This window comes from Hemicordylus capensis, chromosome 4 (genome assembly GCF_027244095.1).
Source record: "Hemicordylus capensis ecotype Gifberg chromosome 4, rHemCap1.1.pri, whole genome shotgun sequence".
In the NCBI taxonomy this organism is placed as follows: Eukaryota; Metazoa; Chordata; class Lepidosauria; order Squamata; family Cordylidae; genus Hemicordylus; species Hemicordylus capensis.
Window position 1 is genome coordinate 116,127,629 of NC_069660.1, and position 21,695 is coordinate 116,149,323.

A 21,695-nucleotide genomic window follows, 5' to 3' on the forward strand; every position below is an offset into this window, starting at 1 on the left:
TAATGATGTGGTAATATCAGGATGTGGAAAATAGAACTGTAAATCATCAGCAAGATCTCAGAAGCCAAGATGATAAAATATTTGTATAATCAGTGCTATCAACAGCAGAGGGAAGATTCAGTAACAAGAAAGACCCAACAACAAAACACTGGCTGACATCCTAACCAGAGTGTACATTAGGAAGGTCTCTATTTGAACCTTCACACAATGCCTCCAGCCCTCCTGTTGTGCAAGGGGACTAATGCTTCTGAATGCTGCTCACAATCTAGAAGTGTTCTGTAAGAGCAGAAACACATAGCTGACTGGGGAGGGTTGTGTGATGGCTCTCCATATACTATCCTACATGTGTGCTTTATTATTCGGAAAGTCAGCCACTCTGTTTAGAAAAAGGAATTATTAGTAGAAGGATGGAAGTCTGATTGATTATGATCAAAACATAGTTAGAAAAGATAAAGTCTAAGTAGTGTACAAACACAACCATTTCCAATAGTAGAAATGGCTGCCAGGAATCTAGGGCCAGCTTCACACAACACAGTAAAAGCCAAGCTGCTGGTTCCTAGAGCTTGGTGGTGAGCCAGACTTCTGTGTGCATGTGAGCAGTGAACAATGTGCTATCATTGGTCATGTCATCCGAACCTGCCATATTCCGCTATGTTGGCATATTCTAACTGTTGGCAGAATATTGGAATATTCAAACCTCGGTTACAGATTTTGGGTTTGGAACTTCAACTTGGGGGAAGAATATGCCAATATTGGTGAATGCGAACAATGCCACCATGCTCAATGAATCACTTTCCCTGCCCCAGAGGTTTGGCTTGGCTTGGCTCTGGGAACCAGTGGTTTGGCTTTCCCCGTGCTATGTGAAGCTGCCCTGGCTGATAGCTTAGTAGAAAAGAGGGATCAAGAGACAACTTTTCCAAGAAGGAGTAACAATGAAGTAAAGAGAAAACAGTGCAGATGTTTAAGACATCTAAAAAGATGTAAATGAGAAGAAGGAAGAAACATTGAAATAGATTTAATTGGATCTGAGGAACAGGTAATAAGTTTGGAAAAGAGTAAGATTGACGTATGAGCCATAATAGAAAAACAAGACAAAGAAGAAATGGAGTAGTATAAAATGATGAGGAACAAGAATAGAGGATAACTCTGATAAACTGAAGGGAAAGAAGATTAGATATTAATCCTTTTATCAGATAAATAGCCAACCCTGCACAGAGCATCTGCGCACGCTTTGGGGCCGGCAGTTCCCCCTTTCCCCCCACCTTCTGCCCTCCCCCCAACCTTCTGCCCCAGTCTGCGCCACTAGTACACTTTGCTTCTCTGCTGGCTGGGTGCAGTGCTGTCCCGGCGCCTGCCCGGGCTCCTCTCGGGCGTGACTCCACTGCCCACCTCCTCTCACCCCCGCTGGCTGCCACCTCACCATGGCCGGCCCGGACACGCCACTACCGTTTCCTCACCACAGCCGGCCCAGGCCGGGCCCAGACACCTCTCCTCACCACCACCGCCTCCTCCTCGCCACCGCTCACTTCTGCCCCCCACTTTCTTTCCCCCCTTTCCGGCAACCAGGCCTGGGCATGGGCCTGCCTCTGCCACTGCATTTCCGCCTGCCAAACATCCCCACGCGACCCACATCCCCACGCATTTCCGGTCAGCTTAGTGAAATAATTATATAGATAATTAAGAAACAGCCTGAGAGTTCAGGAAATGAGTCATGGAAGGAATTGGGCTATGAAGTCAAAAAGACATCTATTTGAGGCTGATTATTTATTTATTTATTTATTTATTTATTTATTTATTTAATTTATAAACCGCCCCATCCAAAGGTACAACAGCTTTAAAAGACATAACACACAATTCAAAACAGTGCTAAAAACAATTCAAAAACAATTAAACCCATTTAAAACCAATTAAAATACTTAAAAAAAAACACATATAGTGTTCAAATTTAAAATAAATTGCCCACATAAGGTTCCATATCACTGCACTCCAGAGCTGCTGTGGTCTCCTGAGCAAGCCTTAGTGCTGCTCTGCACAGGTGGTTGCACTACTAGGGGAAACTGCGGAAGTGCTGCTTGTGCAATCTCTCATTCAGAACAGTGTTGGGTTTTGCTTAGGAGTTTGCAGCAGCCCCAGAACAGTGGCTGACATGATTTGCAGAAGTACAGAGCTGTTGTGCACTGTGTCAGGACTGCTACGGACTTGTAAAACATCCCCAAGCTGTAGAGAATGAGTGATTGTACTATTGCAGTTTCTCCCATTACTGCAAATGGAAGAACTTACTTGTGCAACCACTCATTCTCTACAGTGTCGGGGCTGCCTTATGAGTTTGCAGCAGCCCCACAGCATCACACAGCAGCTTCATACTGCTACACATCATGTCAACTACTATAGACAACAAGCTTAAAATGCATACAATCTGGTAAAGAATGAGTTATTCACTATGAGTATCCTGAAGATTGATTACAAATGTGCAAATAACATAGAGAAGGGATAAGCAAAGTCTGAAATGGGGTGTGATGCTGTGAACTAACAGAGAGGTGCAAAGGAACCAAGAGATGAAGAAAGAGCAGAGTTAAAGCAAAAGCTGAATCAGGAGGGCTGTGCCAAGCTTTGATGGTGTATTCAGTTTCAACCCTGTTCATACCTTTTGGGGTTGGAGGACTGATGGAGATAGGTTAAGCTCTGGCACCAAATCGAAGCAAGGACTTAGAATCGTGCTGAAGTGAAGCGGGAATTATCCAAAGATCTGAATCAAATTTGAGGATCTGGAAGCAACAAGGAAACTTCTGCATCTAAGCAGGATTGTATTGCACAATCCTAGTAAGGAGAAAAAAATCAAGATTGTAAAAGGAAGAAAAGGAAACTGCACTGAGAGCCTACAGATTATTTATTTTCTTTTTTTAAAAAAATAGTTGAAATAAGACATCAAACAAACAGTCAAACAAGATTTTGTGATACTGTGAATTTCATTACTCCTGGTCACTCTTATTCCTTCCCTCCCTCCACCCCCTCATACACACACCAATGCACCAACCAGCAAGAGCCTGCAGATTTCTATAAGTTCTATAAGATGGAAAGGATGAATTAGCAATGTTCCATATAGTACATGAAGTTCAAATAATAAACTATGATCAGCAGAATGAGGATATGAGTTGGACCGAGAATAAGGAGGCAAACAAAACCAAAATAGTTGAGCAAAGCAAGAAAACTCTGTGTCCCACAATCACAAATCATCAATATATTACAATCAGCAAACATCGAAAGACAGAAGAGGAAGACAGAAAATTTCTTTAACTAGGATTCAAAATTAATGAGAAATAAAGACAAACCGAACATCCTGATATAATTAATGGGAAGACGAGAAAAAGAAAAAGAAATGTAACTGAATCTGAAGGAGAAATCCATGAGGTCATTTACACAATTAAAAAACAGTGTTTTACCTGGGTTTGGGATCTGTGTGTGTTCCCAATTTTTGGTTGTGTGGAAGCAAGGTAGGAGGAAAACCTAGATAGCTTTTTCTCCTACTTTGCTTCCACACAATCACTTCTACCCAGGTTTTCCTCTTACTTTGCTTCCATACAACCGAAAATTGGGAGCACATACTGCTCCCAAACCTGGATAGAACAGTTTTTGATTGTGTGAATGACCTCCATGTTTTAGTAAAAGCAAAATGAGATTAAATACTATTTTAATTGTGTTTTAATAGCTTTAACTTTGTATTTTTAATTGTTGGAATGTTTTAATCTTTTATCGGTTGTTTTTATTGTTTTGTAAACCGCCCAGAGAACTTGTGTTTTGGGCGGTATAGAAATGTTTTAAATAAGTAAGTAAGTAAGTAAGAGAAAACACCTCTGTGTCAAGAACACTGCAACTGTTCAACAGAATAAAGGAGAAGAATACAGAATACTAGATGTGAGAATAAAAGGTCGTTCTCACAAGCAGCCAAGACTGGGTTAGGGCAGCTAAGCCCAGGCTTGGCTGCCGCGATCAGCTCCTGGCAGTGCCTCAGTGGCAAACCCACCAAAGAAGGCCACCTCTTAAATGAGGTTAAGGGAGAGCGTGCTTCCTGAACCACGTTTCCCTAACCATCTGTCAATGCCATGCATTGACTGTCGTTCTGTGCATTGCTGGATTCTCAGAGGCCAGGACAATGAGTCAGAGCATTTGGCCATGCTCCATGCTGCATGGAGCACACTGGATCGTGTGGGAGCATGGATCGCACTCCCACCAAGCAGCAGAGGATTGTCTTTAGGGGAAGGCATGGTTTGGGAAACCTTCACCCCACCTGCCCAATCGTGAGAATGACTTCTAAGATTGGAAAAGTAATGATTAGGAGTGGATCCATGATTAAAAGAAATGTCCAGTAAGAAATAAGGTAGATCAGGTGAAGAATACAAATGTCTGAAAGAGTCATTGAAGCTATTCACACGATTGATCAAAACCGGGCTACTGTAGGCCAGCCCAGTTTTTGTCAATTGTGGGAACCACTGGGCTTGACAGTGGGGCTGGTGGTTCCCTGGTGACTAGCCTGCCTAACAACCCCTCCCCTTAAATGAGGTTGACGGAACAAGCGCTCCGTTAACCTCATTTTTTAGATTGTGTGTCCGCCGTGGCTGCTTGCAGCCACAGCTGGCACACTTGGGGTGAGGGGAGGGGAATGGGAACCCCAAGTAGGCACCGCATACTCGTGTGGTGCCTTCCTGGGGTTTAGGGTGCCAGGACACCACACGGAGGCACTCCCCTTCCACCAATCCCCAGAGCTCCCAATGGAGCTGTGGCCAGCACAGGAGCACCCGACCAGAGCAGCCATTCATCTGGGTGGCCAATCTGACCACCCAGCAATGAGCGACTGCTTGTGTGTGGGGAGAGCGGGCTAAGCTCTCCCCGGACCGACCCTCCCAGCATGTCACACCAATCATATGAAGCGCCTCATTGAAATGTAAGCAAGCAACATAACAAAATGAAATAAGTAAGTGTGTGTGTGTGTGTGTGTGTGTGTGTGTGTGTGTGTGTGTGTGTGTTTTATAAACCAATCATTATATCCTCACAGGCATAGCCTCTTGTGGAGGTAAATGCACTCTTCTTTCACCTCTGTCTCAAGCACCTGGAAGTTGAAAAACAGCTTGGGTTGGGGTTGGAGCCAGGATAATTATCAGCATTCATGGAGGGCTCTGCTCCTGGTGGTGGTAAACACCTTCTTCCTTATCCATCTCTGCAACTTCTGTTGGTCCAAGCCACCATTATCCATAAACACATTCCAGTATGCCAACACTACCTCGGGCTATGTTCAGTTTTCTGGTCATGTCATGATATGCCAAGCTTTTCATTTTAATGTTGGAGTATTTGTTCAAGTCTGTAGATTTTGCATTTTTAATCTTCCCTAGAACAGTAGTGAATAATGGCCCCTGGCAGGAGATAATGAAATTTTCTTAATTTATATTTTCAAGCAGAAGCCTCAATTGAAAATGGCATCCTATGGCCTGGAGACATAGCTCTAGTGCAAGTTTCAGGGGAGCTGTAATAATAATGCAGTGCCAACGGTGACGGGGAATGATAGGACAGTGAAGAAGTAATTTAAGGAAGAAAAGGGAATGTACCAAAGCTTTATTGTAGCATATCTAATGATCTACTGAAGATTCCCAATGGCTTTTGGAGCATGACAGGAGAAACTAATGTTATCTTGCCAAAACAGAAGCCTCTGCTTAATCAGCAGAGCAAGACTATTGATTAAAACACCTCACACAAATAGATTACACATGGAATCTCATCTCCATACTTTTCACTTGGTAAAGTGTAATAATGAGCATATAAGATAATCAAAAGAAGAGCAAAAGCAATTTGTTGGGAATTGTATGTGTTGAGATTACAGCAGGAACACAAACAAATTAGAATGGAAACAAGACCTGCTTTTAAAGCCAAGTGCACATCAGGATGAACTAAAACATTCTCTAGAATAAACATGGGCAAATATAATAGTGGTTGAAAGATGCAAAATTGCCTCTTAGGTTTGCTCCACTTTCTGCTTTTCTGGGATCTTCTTCATCTGATGTGTGAGGAACTCAGGCCTGTGTTCATTTGCACAGTAATTTGACTGAGGTGAGCCAAGTTCAGCATCTTCCTGGAACTGCTAATTAGCTGGCCATGTTTGATTTTAGATTTCCCTCAGTGACATATCTGCACTGGCTTAATTGGACCTTTTGATATATATTTAAGTAGGAAAAAAACATGTTTAGTAAGAACAAATATAAACGATTTAAAAAACCAAAACGTAATGGCCTTTTACTGTATCTTGAAAGAGAGAGAGAGAGATCTCAGAAAAGTTCTGGCTATTGTCTGCACAGCTGGAACTGCTCCTGAATCTGGAACACATTTTCAGCACAGATGTTTGCACATATTCTGTTTTTGTGGATAACTAAGATTAATGCAGGTATACCTAGTTTTATCTTATGACCACTTTTGTAATAGGTGGGAAATTATATTTTCCTCCATTAGGAATAAAATAAAATAAATACACACAACCTATTACTTTTGTTAATATTATAGTACAAGCATTTGTGTGCAGCAGTTGGCTTATGAACCTTCCAAATTAGCGACTACTGTTTTCATTATGGAACTATGATACTGGGAATAAGCTTTCATATTCAAAATAAAGAATGATGATTGGCCATCATACACCAACGTATGTCCTATTTATATGGAATCAGAACATTGTCCTATTTATAAAACAAAACAAAACTTGCCATATACTAATATTACGTGCTGGTTGACCTTCAACGTTCAGTTGCTGCAGTGCCTAGTATCTTTGGGATGATACCAAATTGCATTACATTAGCTCCCCTCCCTGGTTCCACAATATAACGTTATTAAAAGTATTCTAAGATTTTTCTTTTCCAAAGAAAACAGCATATCCCTGAGGATGAAGGTTCATATGACTGGGCCGGGGACGTCAATGCAGGGAAGGCTTCATTTCACTCATTCCCCACCCCACCCCCACCCCCACCCCGATGATTTTCAAAATGTTGGTGAAAGTGCCGTCCAGTGTTCCCTCTAATTTCATTAGTGTGCAGAATTAGATTTGTTCTGGGCAGCAGTATCAAGGCAGTGTGTGCACACATGCATTCAGGGGTTGGTCCTTCCTGATTCAACCTGAGTGAATTCTAAAATTAACTGATCGGACATCAAAAAATGTGTGAGCGCATGCAGATGTGTGTGCAAATGTGTGACACGCCTTAGAGGAAACACTGGTGCCGTCTGTGGCCCCACACCATCCATATTCAGAGAGCCAGGACAATGCTTCCCAGTCTCTGGGAATCTCATCAGTGTGCCAAGCGCAGTGCATTGGGGGATTCCCTCAGGAGCTCTAGGCACTCGTCCCTGAGTGTGGCTGTGCTGGAAACAACCTGAACTCACACACTAGCAGATAGCCCAGGTTAAGGAAGCGCTAGTTCCTTTTAGCTCAGCTAATGGCCAAGCTAAAAAGCCAGGCTAGGTGGCACTGTCTTGCTGGGATCGGACCCAATCCCGGCAGTGCTCACACACAGCCTAACCCAGGCTGGGCTTCTCTAGCCTGGGTTAGGCTGCATGTGAGAACAGCCTCCCTATATCAGAAAGAATTATCTTCTTCATTTTAAAAAATGGGGTCAACAATGTGTTTCTTCCTTAACAGAGTGCTTCCAGAGCATCTGCAGACCTGGAAAGTTTCACCTTTGGCACAGGATTGCATTAAGGAGGACTTTGTACTTAAGGAGGACTGATGAAGTTGTGTGGGAATCCTCATTGCATCCATGGAGAGCCTCCTAATGCACATGTTTTGTTTGGATGTTAGCTGATGTTTCCACTTCCCTTTTGATGTGGTTTGAGTTGTTTCTGTGCAACACTGAATAAAGAGAAACAACAATCATTTTGCGAGGCGGAGCTGAAGAGAGTGAGGGAGAGAAGTCTTATTTCCCAAAGACTGAATAATAATTTTAGCAAAAATGTTAAAAAAAAAAACTGTAAAAATTAACTGCAATTAAAAAATTGCAACATCAACTGGCTTCAGTTAAAAAAAGAGAGGATCACACAAGGCAAGAAATTGAAGAAAAGTGCTCTCAAGTGTGGAAGAGAAGGGGCATGTGGAGTGTAACCTTGTGAGCTAGTCATCCCATATGTTACCACTTTTGCATAACTACTCCTCTGCAAGTTGCACTTTGGTCCATCTGCAGCTTTCTCTCTTTGTGCGATGCTTTCCCCCTCCATGATTAAGTTAGAATAAAAATAGTATGAAAAGACACTGATGTTTCACAGATTGGCAGGCATATCACTCAGATGTGAAAAAAACATGTAAATCTGCCCATAATATTGTCTGTAAGTATCGGTACTCAAGTTGGAGTAAACCAATGTTTGGAAACACTCTTAGGGCAGCTTCAGATGTCACATGGAACCTCTGTTAACATTTAGCTCCATGTGATGTCCCTCAGCCTCAAGACTGGATTGTGTGCTCCCACTTCCCTTCCCCACATGAGTGAATACTTCCTTTCTAGATTAGGAAAAGCAGAGATTGGTCTCAATGTCCAAGCCCACCAACCATGGCTTATTCTAACCTATTCTCTTCAGAGAACCCGAGTTCTGAATCCAAAGCTGAAGTTAAGTTCAGATCTCAGGTTCTCTGAAGCAAGTAGGTTAGAATAAGCTATAGTTGGTGGGTTCATATGTTGCAACCAATCCTGGCTTTTCTTAACCTAGAAGAGAAATAGATGCTCACGTGGGATTGGAGGGGGAATTGTGTTGTGGTCCAGGCCTGATTTATATACGAAATATGCTCATTAGCTAGCATACAAAATTAGGCCTGTCTCATCAGTGTCACCAAGTGACCAGTTCTTTTATATAGTGACCATGTAGGATCTGGGCGCAAGGAAGAAAGGAGATCAAACCAATCCTAAATGATTCAATGGGCTTTATTGAGTATAAAAGAATAACAACATCAATCTAACTGAGCAGAAAGCAGAACATTCTATCAGTATTATTAACAGTATTTCAACCCTAGCCACCAACAACATTCACCCAGTGTTCCTAACTAACATATGTGTGTGTATTAAATCTTTCTAGGGCCTAATATAATTCAGATATAGACGGAAAAGGGGGGGGGTAAGGAAGGTTGAGGACTGGCATGGGTTGGGAAGATCAGGAGTAGGTAGAGGGAAAGGGGGGGAAAGGAGAAGAAGGGGAAAGGATGGAGGGATCCAAGGCTTGTGGGGAGGCATATTACCTGGATCAGAGGCTTGAGAACGGTAGAGCTTTCAGCTGAAGGAGAGTGGCTTTTGGCTGGAGGCAGGAACTTTTAGATCAAGCATGCAGTTTCCTCAGAGCACGGCTGAGAGTCAGAGCACCATGGCTGGGGAAGTCTTGACTTCTCACTTTGCAGCAGAAGCCACAAACAGTCCCTTCTCCCATGGAAAGAGTTCCTGCCTCTAGCCCCGCGGCTTGGGCAGCAAACCCTTGGATTGCTCATGAGCAGATCTTGCTTGTAGGTACAAGATTGCGTGTAGGCACAAGACTGCTAGCTCTCTGTCCAGTAAGCCTCATTCTTTATAGTTGTACTTTCCTTTGATCTCTCATCGAGTCTATTGAAATCTCCTCATCTTTTCCTGGGTCCCCAAAAAGGTGACAGTGCTGTTACCTTCTGGATAATGTCTTGTAATTATTCAGGATATTAGCCCAGTCCAGGGAGATCTTAATCTCATCTTCTGTTAGCTGCTATCTTGAGGAAGGGACATTGCCCAAGGCAAATCTGCATCTCTGAGTTGCAAATGGGCCCCTTTTCTTGTCCCAGATTTGCTAGCCTGATTCCATGAGGTGTAAAAGTGTTAGTAAAGTAAGAATTAACGTCTATAGGTGTTTTCTTTGTGTGCATTTACCTATGTTGAATTTCTATAGAGAACAATTGAGTATAGCAGAACAATCATTGACAAGGATTAACATGGACTTCTTGCAACAGGAAAGGAGGGATCAGCCTCTGGCCTCTTCCACAGACATTATCTGATAGTGAGTTAGATTTTAACATTTGGATTGTTCTGGCCTGGCTTTTGTGCTTCTTTGAGTACCCATTTCACAATACAATGCTGGATCACCTCTTCCTTCACAGAACAGTTCATGAGGTCTGGGTGTCAGTTCACCCTGAGTTCAGGCATTTAATTGAACTCTTATAAAATGAAATCAGACACAGGCCTGAATTCCGTATACTTCTGGGTTGGTACCTCTGGGTCTAATATGTGGGGGGGGGGCGTCCCCAATGGGGAGCGTCCAACAATTGTGTACTACGGCTGAGGAACCTCTTTCCCAAATGTGAGAGCTTAGTGTTAACAGAGATTCTGTGCAACTTCTGAACATTTGCATAGATAATTGGTATGGATCCTATTAAATGGTTTTAGGCAATGAAACATTGACATGTGGATGGTCAGGTTAGATCACTTTAAAAGGGGATTTAGACAAATTCACAGAGAATAGGTTTTATCTCTGGCTATTAGTCATATATTTGAATACCAATTTGTTGGTGGGGTAGATGGGCAAAGAAGGCTGTTGTCTTCAAGCCTTACTTGTGGTCTTCTTGGAATCATTTGGTGGTCACAATTAGAAGCAGAATAAAGAACTATATGACTATATCTAATAGCAGAATATGGAGATGTTTGGGCTGCTCCAGTAAGACATTCCTGATGTTCCTATTTAGCTTGTTTCCATGGTTTTACTTGCTGTGTAAGAAACTCTGGCCATTACCACTACTCTTAACAGTCTTCTGATTCTAAAGCTAGGGTCTCTTCCAGACACACCAAACAAAGAGTCAAGTAGACTCCCTATTTATCATTTGATAGGAACACGCAAGTCTGCCTTGAAATTTTACAGTTGGGCTGGCTTTAATATTTATATAGCAGCATGTATATGAAATATAGCTTGAGCTTGCACCTGTTGGCAGAGGACAGATGTTAGAAGCTTCCTGACACAAGACAGATCGCTTCAACTTGAGCAAGAGTATTCAGTAGTGTGGGAAGTACGAATAATGCAGGAATTGATGTACACCGGGAGTCAAAGGCTAGCCTATTATTTTAAGTTCTGGCTTCCTTTCCTTGAGTTTACTGACAAACAGAACTCACCCAGGAGATCAGCCAAGCTTTCTTTGTTTTAGTCACCAAACTGTTTCTGACCTTTTACTTTCCTTCTTCCTTTGCTTTCAGAGTAAAAGGCTAAAAGTAGTTTTGTTTTGTTAGTTAGAGGCTAGACTAGAGCTCTATATTTAAATTTATAAGTAATTTTATAAAATTATGCCATCAAAATAAAAATCTAGACTTAAAAATCTGCTGGTTGGTTTATAAAATGCCAGACTTAAAGCAGCTTCTGATTATCACAATGATTTTTTTGGTAAAATTCATTGTGATCAACTGTCTTGTTCTGGTATCCAGGAGGATCAGATCTTTTTTAGGCCTCAGCCAGGCAAAAGTGAAACACTTTTAAATCCAGTCGATTTTCAGTGGGTGAGACATAAGCACACGATTAACTCTGCTATTGAAATGAATGGGACTTTTGCTTAACTTTGACTGGATTGTGCCTTTTAGCTTTTACTTTAATTTACAGTTCTCTTTAAAATATTTTTAAACCTTACAAGGTTTTAATTAGTGGCTTGCCTTTGTTTTGTGGGTTTTTTTGGAGGAGTTGGCAGGTCAAACAGAGGAGAATGCAGGACATGAAACCACTTTACTATAAGAGCTCAACTGTAGCTGGTGCTTCTTTCTAATATTTCTTCTCTTAATAATAATAATTATAAATCTAATGAAATTGAAACAACTGTAATTTCAACTGTTCACTAATTATTTACAAAATTGTTATATGCTAAAGTTACATCTTCTTTCAATATTAAAAAGATACTTTCAATTGGCCAAACAACATGCTAATTGTGGCCTAGAACAGATGTAATGTTACCTAATCTATTGACCATGGTTGCCCTAAACTTGTCATTCATTTTCATTTTAAATTCATCTGTCCTCTTTCCCCTCTACTGTTACAGATGCAACAACAGAACTCAGTGTATAGTAGTTACTGGCTCAGATGTGTTTCCAGATCCTTGTCCTGGAACATACAAATACCTCGAAGTCCAATATGAATGTGTCCCCTACAGTAAGTACACACTTTTTGTTCTTGTTCACTTCCTCTAGCATTCACAGTTGATGCTGGACCCATCCTACACGCACAAAAAGAGCATACGTTTATGGCCTGAGAACCATTATGCATGCAGAGCACTTACAAACCAGGGCCTCCAATTAGCTTCACAGTGTGGAAAGAAGCCATAGTGTGATGCTGGCCAAGTGTCTGTCTGTGTTCTTAAGTGTTTGGCTTTTAAGGCTACTAGGGTTGATTTTACACAAAAACAAACTTGAATTAGCTATTCAAAAGACTAGATAGGAGTTTGTACTTTTGCCCAATACCAGTTCCTGACAAATTGGCTTGGCTTACAGTTTTCTAAAGAAACAACTGACTTCAATTTTAATCCCCAAGTGTTTGAAAAGGCTACCTGCTGTGCTAACTCTGATTGACAAAGGAAGAGTACTTAGGGGCTCTCCTCCATAATATTTGATTTGGCAGGTTATATTATTATTAATTTTCAGGTTGAGGATCATGAACCAGGTAGTTCATAAGTACTTCCATAACTGTATGTATTTGTTATTTTTAATTATCAGAATCCCATATTTAGAAAACAGTTTAATTCAGTAATACTCTATCGTGGGGATAGGCAAGGTATAGGTATGTCTCTTCACTTGACATAGGTCCCCTCAACCTATGTCTTTCCCTGCAGTGACCATCCCATGGGTGAATTGCTATTTAGCAGCACAGCATAAGAGCCTTGATAGACCAGATGCAGTCCATGAGTCCTGCACTGCCTGCCTTGGATCTAAGAGCTGATCCATCCAATTTCCGAAAAGCTTTATTTTTCTCCTTCATAATGCCATTTTTCAAAATAAATTCAAGCTTAGTCTCATGTTTTCCATTAGAGGAAGGTCATTGCCTGTAACAGTAAACTTCCGCAATGCATTGATTGTGCATCCATTTATTATAAATGTGATATTAATGTTTATAATATAGACCAGTCTTTCAATTAAAAAAAGTCACAGATAGGAACATAGGAGCATAGGAAACTGCCATATACTGAGTCAGACCATTGGGTCTATCTAGCTCAGTATTGTCTTCACAGACTGGCAGTGGCTTCTCCAAGGTTGCAGGCAGGAATCTCTCTCAGCCCTATCTTGGAGAAGCCAGGGAGGGAACTTGAAACCTTCTGCTCTTCCCAAAGCGGCTCCATCCCCTGAGGGGAATATCTTGCAGTGCTCACACATCAAGTCTCCCATTCATATGCAACCAGGGCAGACCCTGTTTAGCTATGGGGACAAGTCATGCTTGCTACCACAAGACCAGCTCTCCTCTCCTAGAGGGGCTAGAGCTCAGAGACAGAGCGTTTGCTTTGCATGTAGAAGGTCCCAAGTCTAATTGCTGGCATCTCTGGGCTGGAAAAGACTCCTGCCTGAAACCTTAGAGAACCCACTGCCAGTCAGTGTAACAATACAGTGAGCCAGATGGTAACAATACAGTGAGCCAGATTTGCGTGATATGTAGTGCTTTAGGTTTAGTAGTGTTCATGCATAAATAAAATAAAATGAATGAATTTTGTCAAAAACAAGTAATATTAAGACTCTAATTTTTTCGTTACAGTACCTCCAAAGCTAAAAATAAATAAACATATCACATTTTGCATCCAGTCCAGGGGTGCCCAACTTCAATCCTCAAACTGTTGTTGGACCCCATCTCTCATTATCCGTTACTATTGGCCATCTTGGGAGCTGTAGTCCAACAACAGGTAGGCCAAAGCTGGGCACCCCAGATCTAGGTAATACTGATCACCGCATTGGCTTTACTGAGCATCAGTTAAATGCCGAACACAGATTATCTTTTCTAACCAGTCTTGCTGTGTTCTTTTTCTCTCATTGTGAAGTGGGTACTTGTGATTTTTTTTTTTTTTTTTTTTTTTTGGTACCATCAGTAGGTTTGGAAGCCTACAATGTATGCTGAACTTTAGTATCTGTTATCTTGTGTCTATCATTGGTAGCTCATTTTAACCATTCTTTGTGGCACTTTGAGGAGGAATGTCTTGTCCCTATCTAACAAAAACATTTTTGTTTCATAAAGTCACATTACATTAAGATCACTATTTTCTATCCTAAATTCCCAGAAAGAGGCAGTGAATCTAATTTCAAGTTATAACTTCATTCAAATGCCAAGATGTTTGTATTTCTTTGGGCCAGTTCCTGTAAGATGAGGCAGTAGTGGGGGGGAAACATTATGCAAATATTATTTTCAGATTGCAGATCATTTTGTATGCTGTTTTAGGGAGACAAGTGTGGATATGCTCTGCTGATTGGGTTTTCCTATCTACAGAGATTTGTTTCTTTTGCAGTTAACAGAAGGATACTCTGCACGGCACTGCCTACGCAGAACTCTTTAACACATAGTTATTTTACTCCTTTAAAAATACAAATATATTTATATCTCAATGCTTTTATGACTTACTGCTCATTTCATTCTCAGTTGCTCTGTGTAGGACTGAAATGAATCAGGATCTTTTCTGATTCACAAATCAAATTCAGAGTTTAACTTGAATTAACATCTTTGGATTTGATTTAATATGAAAACTTGTCAAGAATTGAATTTTCTTGTTCTGTCTTATTATTATGTGTTTACAAATGATAGCTGTGGTGCTTACTTTGTAATATATTCTTTATTTAAACATACAGTAAGCTTTGGGTTGTGACCCTGCACCCAGTCAGTGCATCATAAATAACTGGGTATAGGATTCAAACCCTCACAATTATCCACCAAGGTCCCAGCTTACAGTTTCAGTATCCAGCTCTTTTGTGTTTGATGATAGGACTGTTATAACAAAAGAAAAACAAGAAAAGCCCTGGGTCTAGCATTTCTCTACCACACATGTTAAAGACTTCCTGAATTGATATTCCACTGTGATATTCCAGGCTAGCACTGCTGAGATCCAAACCAACACTGCGCAATCTCAGGTTTGGGGGAAGGAGCAATTTCAGGCATCCTTCTGCATGTCACAGTAAGATGTCCTGACCATCAAGAACATATTTCCATGGTGAAAGGTGGACTTCGAAGGGACAGGGAGATAGTTGAAAATCTCCCTTTCCCCCACTTACACGACAGCACAGTGTTAGTTTGGAACTCAAGATGGTTATACCAGGGCATGCTAGTGTGGCTGTCAGCCCTTCGCTGACATATGAATTATGAAAGCATCCATGCTCCCAAAGAATCACTGGTGCCACACAGGCACAGCCCCACTAATGCAGCGTGAATAGCAGAGTGGTGCTTGTCTGTAGCACAGCAGCATCAACACTTTGTGAGAAGTGCTAGTGCTTCCTTAGTCTGCATGTCAGCTCATGCCTTTAGTAAGTCAAAGTTAGATATTGCTTCTGATCTGTACCAGATCTTTTCACTGCAAGCTGGAAAGCTTGATGAAACCTTGAGGCTGCTCTCACAACCTGCAGAAACTAGGCTTAGGGAGCACAGCCCGGTTTCTGCAGGTTGTGTGCTGCAATGGGAACTGCACAGCCTCCGGCAGCCAGCCCTTCTAAGTACCCGCCCTCACCTCGATAAACAAGGTTACCGGAGCACGTGCACCGCTAACCCCATTTACTTGATCGTGTGTCACCTCAGCGCAATGCTACACCACAACGACTCACGAGGAGACCCCTGACAGGGAGGCAACATCGAGCCTCCCAGTGTCGGAGGGCTCCCCAGAATGCCCTACACACAGGAGGCCCCCCCAGTCCCCGCCACCCTAACCGGCTTCATGACAGAGTCAATAATTGTGTGGGTGCCCGATCCAGCTGCCCAGGGAGAGCTGCCTGCTCATGTGCAGGGAGAGTGGGTCACGCCCGCTCTCCCCGCAAACCCCCTTATGGCACTTCACACTGCTTGAGTGAAGTGCCTCCTTGTCTTCTCTTAAACACACACATGCATGCACCTTTTAACCCACGACATGTAAGTGTACTTCTGTTCAAAATTAATCACAAACACAGATTATGTATCCTCATCATTTAGACACCTATGTGTTGTTTGATTTACTGACATTGAGTTTTATCATATAGCTTCCTAACGTTCACATATTACCAAATTAATAATGAAGAAATATGAATATTGAAATGCAACAAGTTGGCAATTTGGAGTGATTGCCCATATTGTACATATATGGTAATGATATTATTTATTTATTTGATTTATATTCCGCCCCTCCAAAAATGGCTCAAGGTGGTTTACAACAGATAAAAACAATTAAAAACAATTAAAAGAGTTAAAATCAAAACTAAATCAATTAAACAATTAAAATCATTGGAACATTAAAAACATCTAAAACCAGCATTAAAATTCAAACCATAAATCTAATTATAAGCCTGGGTGAATAAATGCACCTTTTAAAAAGTTGCCAGAGATGGGGAGCCTCTTATTTCAACAAGGAGCATATTCCAAAGTCCTTGTTCCCGAGTAGCCGCCAAAGGAGTTGGCGGCAACTGCAGGTGAAACTCTCTAGATGATACCAAACTTAACTACACATTTTTAGTATAAACTATCAGTTCTTCAGATAATCATCTGAAATGTTATGATATAGTGAGGGCATTCTCACAAAATGAGCTGTCTGGATTACCCGAAGCAGCTTGTGTCATCTGGACAGTGGGAGCCCTCCGCCCGTCACCATTTTGTGCCGTGGGCTGGGGGAAGGAATGACTGCCCCGAGCAGCTGCTCTGAGTCCCACTGGAATGTGGGAGGACTTCCTCCTGCCAATCCCAGCTCCGGAGTTCACAACCGCTGTGTTTATTTGGGTGCATGGTGGAGCCCAAGACAGCCTCTGCTTCTCTGTGGGGGAAGGCAAGCAAGTTTCTGCCTCTCCCCCCCCCCCGCCCTCCTCATCTGCACCCTGAGGTTGTGTGAACGACTTCGATTTCTATACCGCCCTTCCAAAAATGGCTCAGGGCGGTTCATTTGCTTATGTAAATCTCCCTGCTTTTCCATATTGCTTGCTTTTTAATCTCAGTTTCCTTATGTCTATAAATTTGAAATATTTCTCTGTGATACCCATTTGTAAAGCACTCTTTCGATGATGGGTTTGTTAAGTTTTCTCTACCTTTTAAGCTCAATTTCAGTCCTTTTCAGTATCTGAAATACCCGAAACGCATGTTTGAAGCTCTCTGTTGCTGCAAGCTTTAGTCTTTCACGTATTTCAGGTTCTAGGCAATGGCAAAGGAGGTACACCACTTACCAGGTGGTGTACATCATTTTGGTGCTCTGTCTTTGGTAGAATAGCTGTTATGTGCAATGCATTATCTGATACAATGTTGAGTCTGGAATACAGTTTTGAGTCTGAGCTTTAGAAGGGCTGACTGTGCCTAGTTTCTAAACTACAGTCCTTAGTTCTTATTGCTGACCCTCACTTAACCTTTTCTGGATGAACCTAGAGAATCTCTTCTTCACCTTAAGCTAATTCAGCATTTCATTTTCTGCTACTTTCAGCTGTTAAGGCCATGAGATATTGGCAGATATAGTTTTTATTTATGTATTTAAAACATTTGAATCCTGCCTTTCCAGTGTGATACTGCTTGGGGCAGCTCGCAAAGACAATGAAACAATAAAACTTATCTGTAAAGTTTTATAGAACTTTAATATAAAATTAATAAAATTTAATAAGCCATTGTATGCTAAAAGGTTGCATGAATAGGAATCCTCACATATAAGCTAACTTAAGGAACTCATAAACTGCAGAAGGAGCAAGGTTAGTGGCTAGTCATATTAGAATACATGGTGCGGGGGGGGGGGGGGAATGTAGCTTTCAGCCACATGCTCGAAAGCACTACTGGCATAAAGAGGTGAGAAGAGCATGTAGGTCCCAGGAAGCCAAATAATTCATTTAGTTTATTTCCTTTTGATTTATAACCTGCCAATGTAGCCTAGATTCACAGAGATTGTATATAAAAGAAAGAGAAAAGAAGGACAATGATTTTGTTCCCTGTAAATCATTGGAATGGAAGTTAGATTATTAATTGACCCTAGTGATAGGGAATGGAATACTGGGAGAGAAATCCTATATAATAAAAGGCTAAGTAAGTGGCCATGGCTTTGGAACGTTGGGGATCTGTGTCCCTGCCTCCCTGGGCTGTTCTGGGCCTGCGCGAAGCGCAGGCCCAGAAGAGCCCAAGGGACACAGGACCGCAGACACCAGTGTCCCACAGCCACAGGCGGCCATTAGCCGGTTTGTGGCGGCGGGGGGAAGTGGCCGAGGCACGGCGAGAGGAGGCCGAGGCAACCAGAAGCGGCCGCCCTGAAAAAGGCGAGGGCAATGGTGGCGGGGGAAGACCGAGACGGGGGACAGGGAAGCTGGGCGAGGTGGCGGCGAAGCCGCCAACGAGGCCCCCACCCACTCACATCCGCCGCCCCTGCCTGCTCACCCGCCCTCCCAGCTGCCCAAAATCACCTTCCCCGCTCCCCCCCCAAAAGATTAAGAGCCAAAATGGCCCATGAGAAGGTCGCCGCCCCCGCCTATCACCCTCCCGCCCACCCAGCTGCCGAAGACCACCTTACCCGCTCCAGCCCGAGGGAAAAGAGAGGAGCTCACAAGCAGAGCTCCTCTCTGTGCTAAGTCACTGCTCAAACTGCCGCTATGGACGCAAAGGACGCCTATTGCGTCCATTGCGACAGTATGGGCAGCAGCTTAACACAGAGAGTAGCTCTGTTCCCGAGTTCCTCTCTTCTCCTTCGGGCTGGAGCGGGTAAGGTGGTCTCTGGCAGCTGGGTGCGCGGGAGGGCGATAGGCGGGGGCGGCCACCTTCTCATGGGCCATTTTGGCTGTTATTCATCCACACACACACACACCCCAAAAGTAAAAGCAAAATAAGGAAGAACAAAAACAGAGACAACAACAACAACAAAAAAGAGAATGGGGACAAGGGGGAAAAAAGAGACAGAAAGAGAGAGAGAGACAGAAAAGACGGGATAGAAAGCTAGCGCCCGTTATCATAACGGGCTTAAAAATACTAGTAGAGAATAAAGCTTCAACTATTGGTAGGAAAGTGAATTTGTAGAGTATCTCAGAGAAAGACTGCTCCTGTCTGTACTTCTTCTGTCTATACTAGTACATCCTTAAGATAAATGTGGGGAAATGTCCAGAAAACAACCTACACTTATGGGCACAGGTGTGTTTGCCACACATAAAGCACTGTTGACTTCAGGAAATATGTGAAGTGTGAAAGCTTTTTCAAATATTCAGCCTATGTGCAACAGGGAGCCAAATGTCCCTCACTGATCATTGGAGTAATGCTTTCCACTTTCATACTTTACAGTTGCTCCAGAGGGATCGGCAATAAAACAAGGTAAATACACTGGTAATTACAAAGTGTGAACCATTCCTGAGACATGCATACAGCAAACCAGGTCCAGGTCATGTGTCTCAGTCTTGTGAAAAGAGATCCCGAGTCTGGTAACACCAGTGTACTTGTTCTGGACTTCAGCCTGTCCCCTCGTATTTCTTGAAACTTTTACAGTTTTGCCTTCTTATTGCTTCCCTGTTTGCTTCACATGTCAGCATGATATAACCCCACTTCTGCCTCAGAAAGTTCTTTCAGGCTATATAGCTGAGCTGGCTTTTCAAGCAGTTGCTTTGGAACAGTGCATAGTGGAACAGCCGTTATTTAAAAACTATAAATTGACCAAACTAAAGGGACTCCTAGAATTCCTTTAGTCTGGATTATGAAGTAATAGAAATCCCAGTGGGAAGTTTGATGTAGTAAATTTTTACTATAGTAATCAGTAATGTTAATACAATTGCATTATTGTTTAGATGTGGCCTCTCTATCAAAAATGATTAAAATCAACAAAATCAAGAGAATTCACCTCATCACTTCAATGCAACTGCACCCTATGTAATGGAGTCAGAAATGATGCTAGAATTAGATTATGTGTTAAATGGTTGGAACTGTTTGTATTATATAGGATAGCAGAGCTTTGCGCGGTTTGCAGTCTGATGGCTTCTTTACTCTTTCCTAGGCAGCACTAGATGCCAAGAAGGATGCTACTATTTTGAGAATTATGTCCAACTGATTGAACTTCCAAGCTTTTAATAGCCCTCCAAATATGTAATAACTAGATTTTTTGTTTGCTTCTCAAAAATCATATTTGTTTCCAGTAGAGTTTTTTCCCTAAACCTTTTCAACAAGAAAGAATCTTCAGCTGAATGCCATTAAAATCAGAATTCTAGAACAAGCCTAAAATGCATTGCTTTGTCCTTGAATAAGAGTGTTATTAATTAAATTACAGGGAAATTGAGAGCATCCCACTTGACAATTCTCTCAATTATACTGCACAATATATGTTGATACTTAGAATAACCCAAGTCAGTCCTTTTAGGATTAATAAGCATATCAGAAGCACCACTTTCTACATCTATGCATGACATTTTGTTTTAAGCTTTACTTGGACCCAGGAATTCAGTGGAAAATATTTGAAAGTGTTTTATTCTAGCTGTACTGATTGGACTTTGCAGTTTTGTTTACCTTAGCAAACCCGTCTGTATCTGAAAGTGTACAGCAGTACACAATGTACCACAGCAAGATATGCCAGTAATAATTGTTGTTATTCTTGTCTTTATGCCATTGTTCTACTCTTATGTATTCTATTCAGGTACAATATTGCTTTTTTTTTTTTTTTAAGTGAAATAAGCTCACATACAGAATCACCAGAAAGTCATTAGAGTGAAATTTAAAGTCCTTAAAATCCTGTTCTATTTATTTCAATATATTTTATTCAGTTGAATACTGAATTATTACATTACTGAAAAATACACCATACAGCAATCAATACTGGGGAAAATAGCACAGTCCAGCCAATTAAGTGCACCTACATACCACTGCAATGAATAGGCCTGAAGTAAGTAACTGTACACCAAATTAATGTTGCATTTGCATGAGAACATAGAGGAATGACATTGTGAAAAGAAAGGAATTCTGTTCCAGACTAATCTTTGTACTAGTGGAAGATGTTATATATTGCACTGCTGCACAACGTTGGGGGAGGTCTTCCACTACTGATTGTGCAACACTGTGGAGCACTGCAGCGTCGTGGAACTTCACAAACTTTGGTGCACACAATGTATGTCATTGCACCAGCAAAACAGTAGTTTGGGTGTCAGCCAGTGTTTCCAAAGTGATATGCCTAACATTTGCTAGATTGCACCACATAAGATTAATTTTGGATGTGTTAACAAAACTCCTTTCAAAGATTCATGTAGTTGTGCTCTCTAACAAACTGGAGGTTTCTGAAGGTTTCACATAGCAGTCATATGTTGCTAGAGATATGTTGTATCCGCTCTTAAACTATAAAACATTTCATAATTTCTTTGCTGTTGATTCATGCTGCATAAAGACTGGCATGTTTATCATCCTAAGAAATATTTGAAATAATCCAATTTTATAGTTAGTATTTATTAGATGCAAAGACAGTTTATACAGTCTCACCCTGATCCAGAATCCTTCAGTGTATATACAGATTTCCCCATTATTTTCAAGGGAAGAAGCAGATCTCTGCATACAAAACTATGTTCACATGAACTGTATTCTTC

General features: G+C 41.7%; 1 protein-coding gene across 29 annotated transcripts in view; it reads left to right on the forward strand.

Moving 5' to 3' along the window:
• ADGRL2 (adhesion G protein-coupled receptor L2) overlaps positions 1 to 21,695 on the forward strand; it is a 269,111-nt gene that overhangs the window by 161,064 nt on the left and 86,352 nt on the right. For all 29 annotated transcript variants that reach the window (XR_008320682.1, XM_053313455.1, XM_053313457.1 and 26 more), the window contains exon 4: positions 12,035 to 12,144. Coding sequence is in view for 28 of the 29 variants with exons in the window: in XM_053313455.1 (XP_053169430.1) it covers positions 12,035 to 12,144 (110 nt within the window). In the remaining variant the exon portion in view is untranslated. The remainder of the gene's footprint in view (positions 1 to 12,034; positions 12,145 to 21,695) is intronic.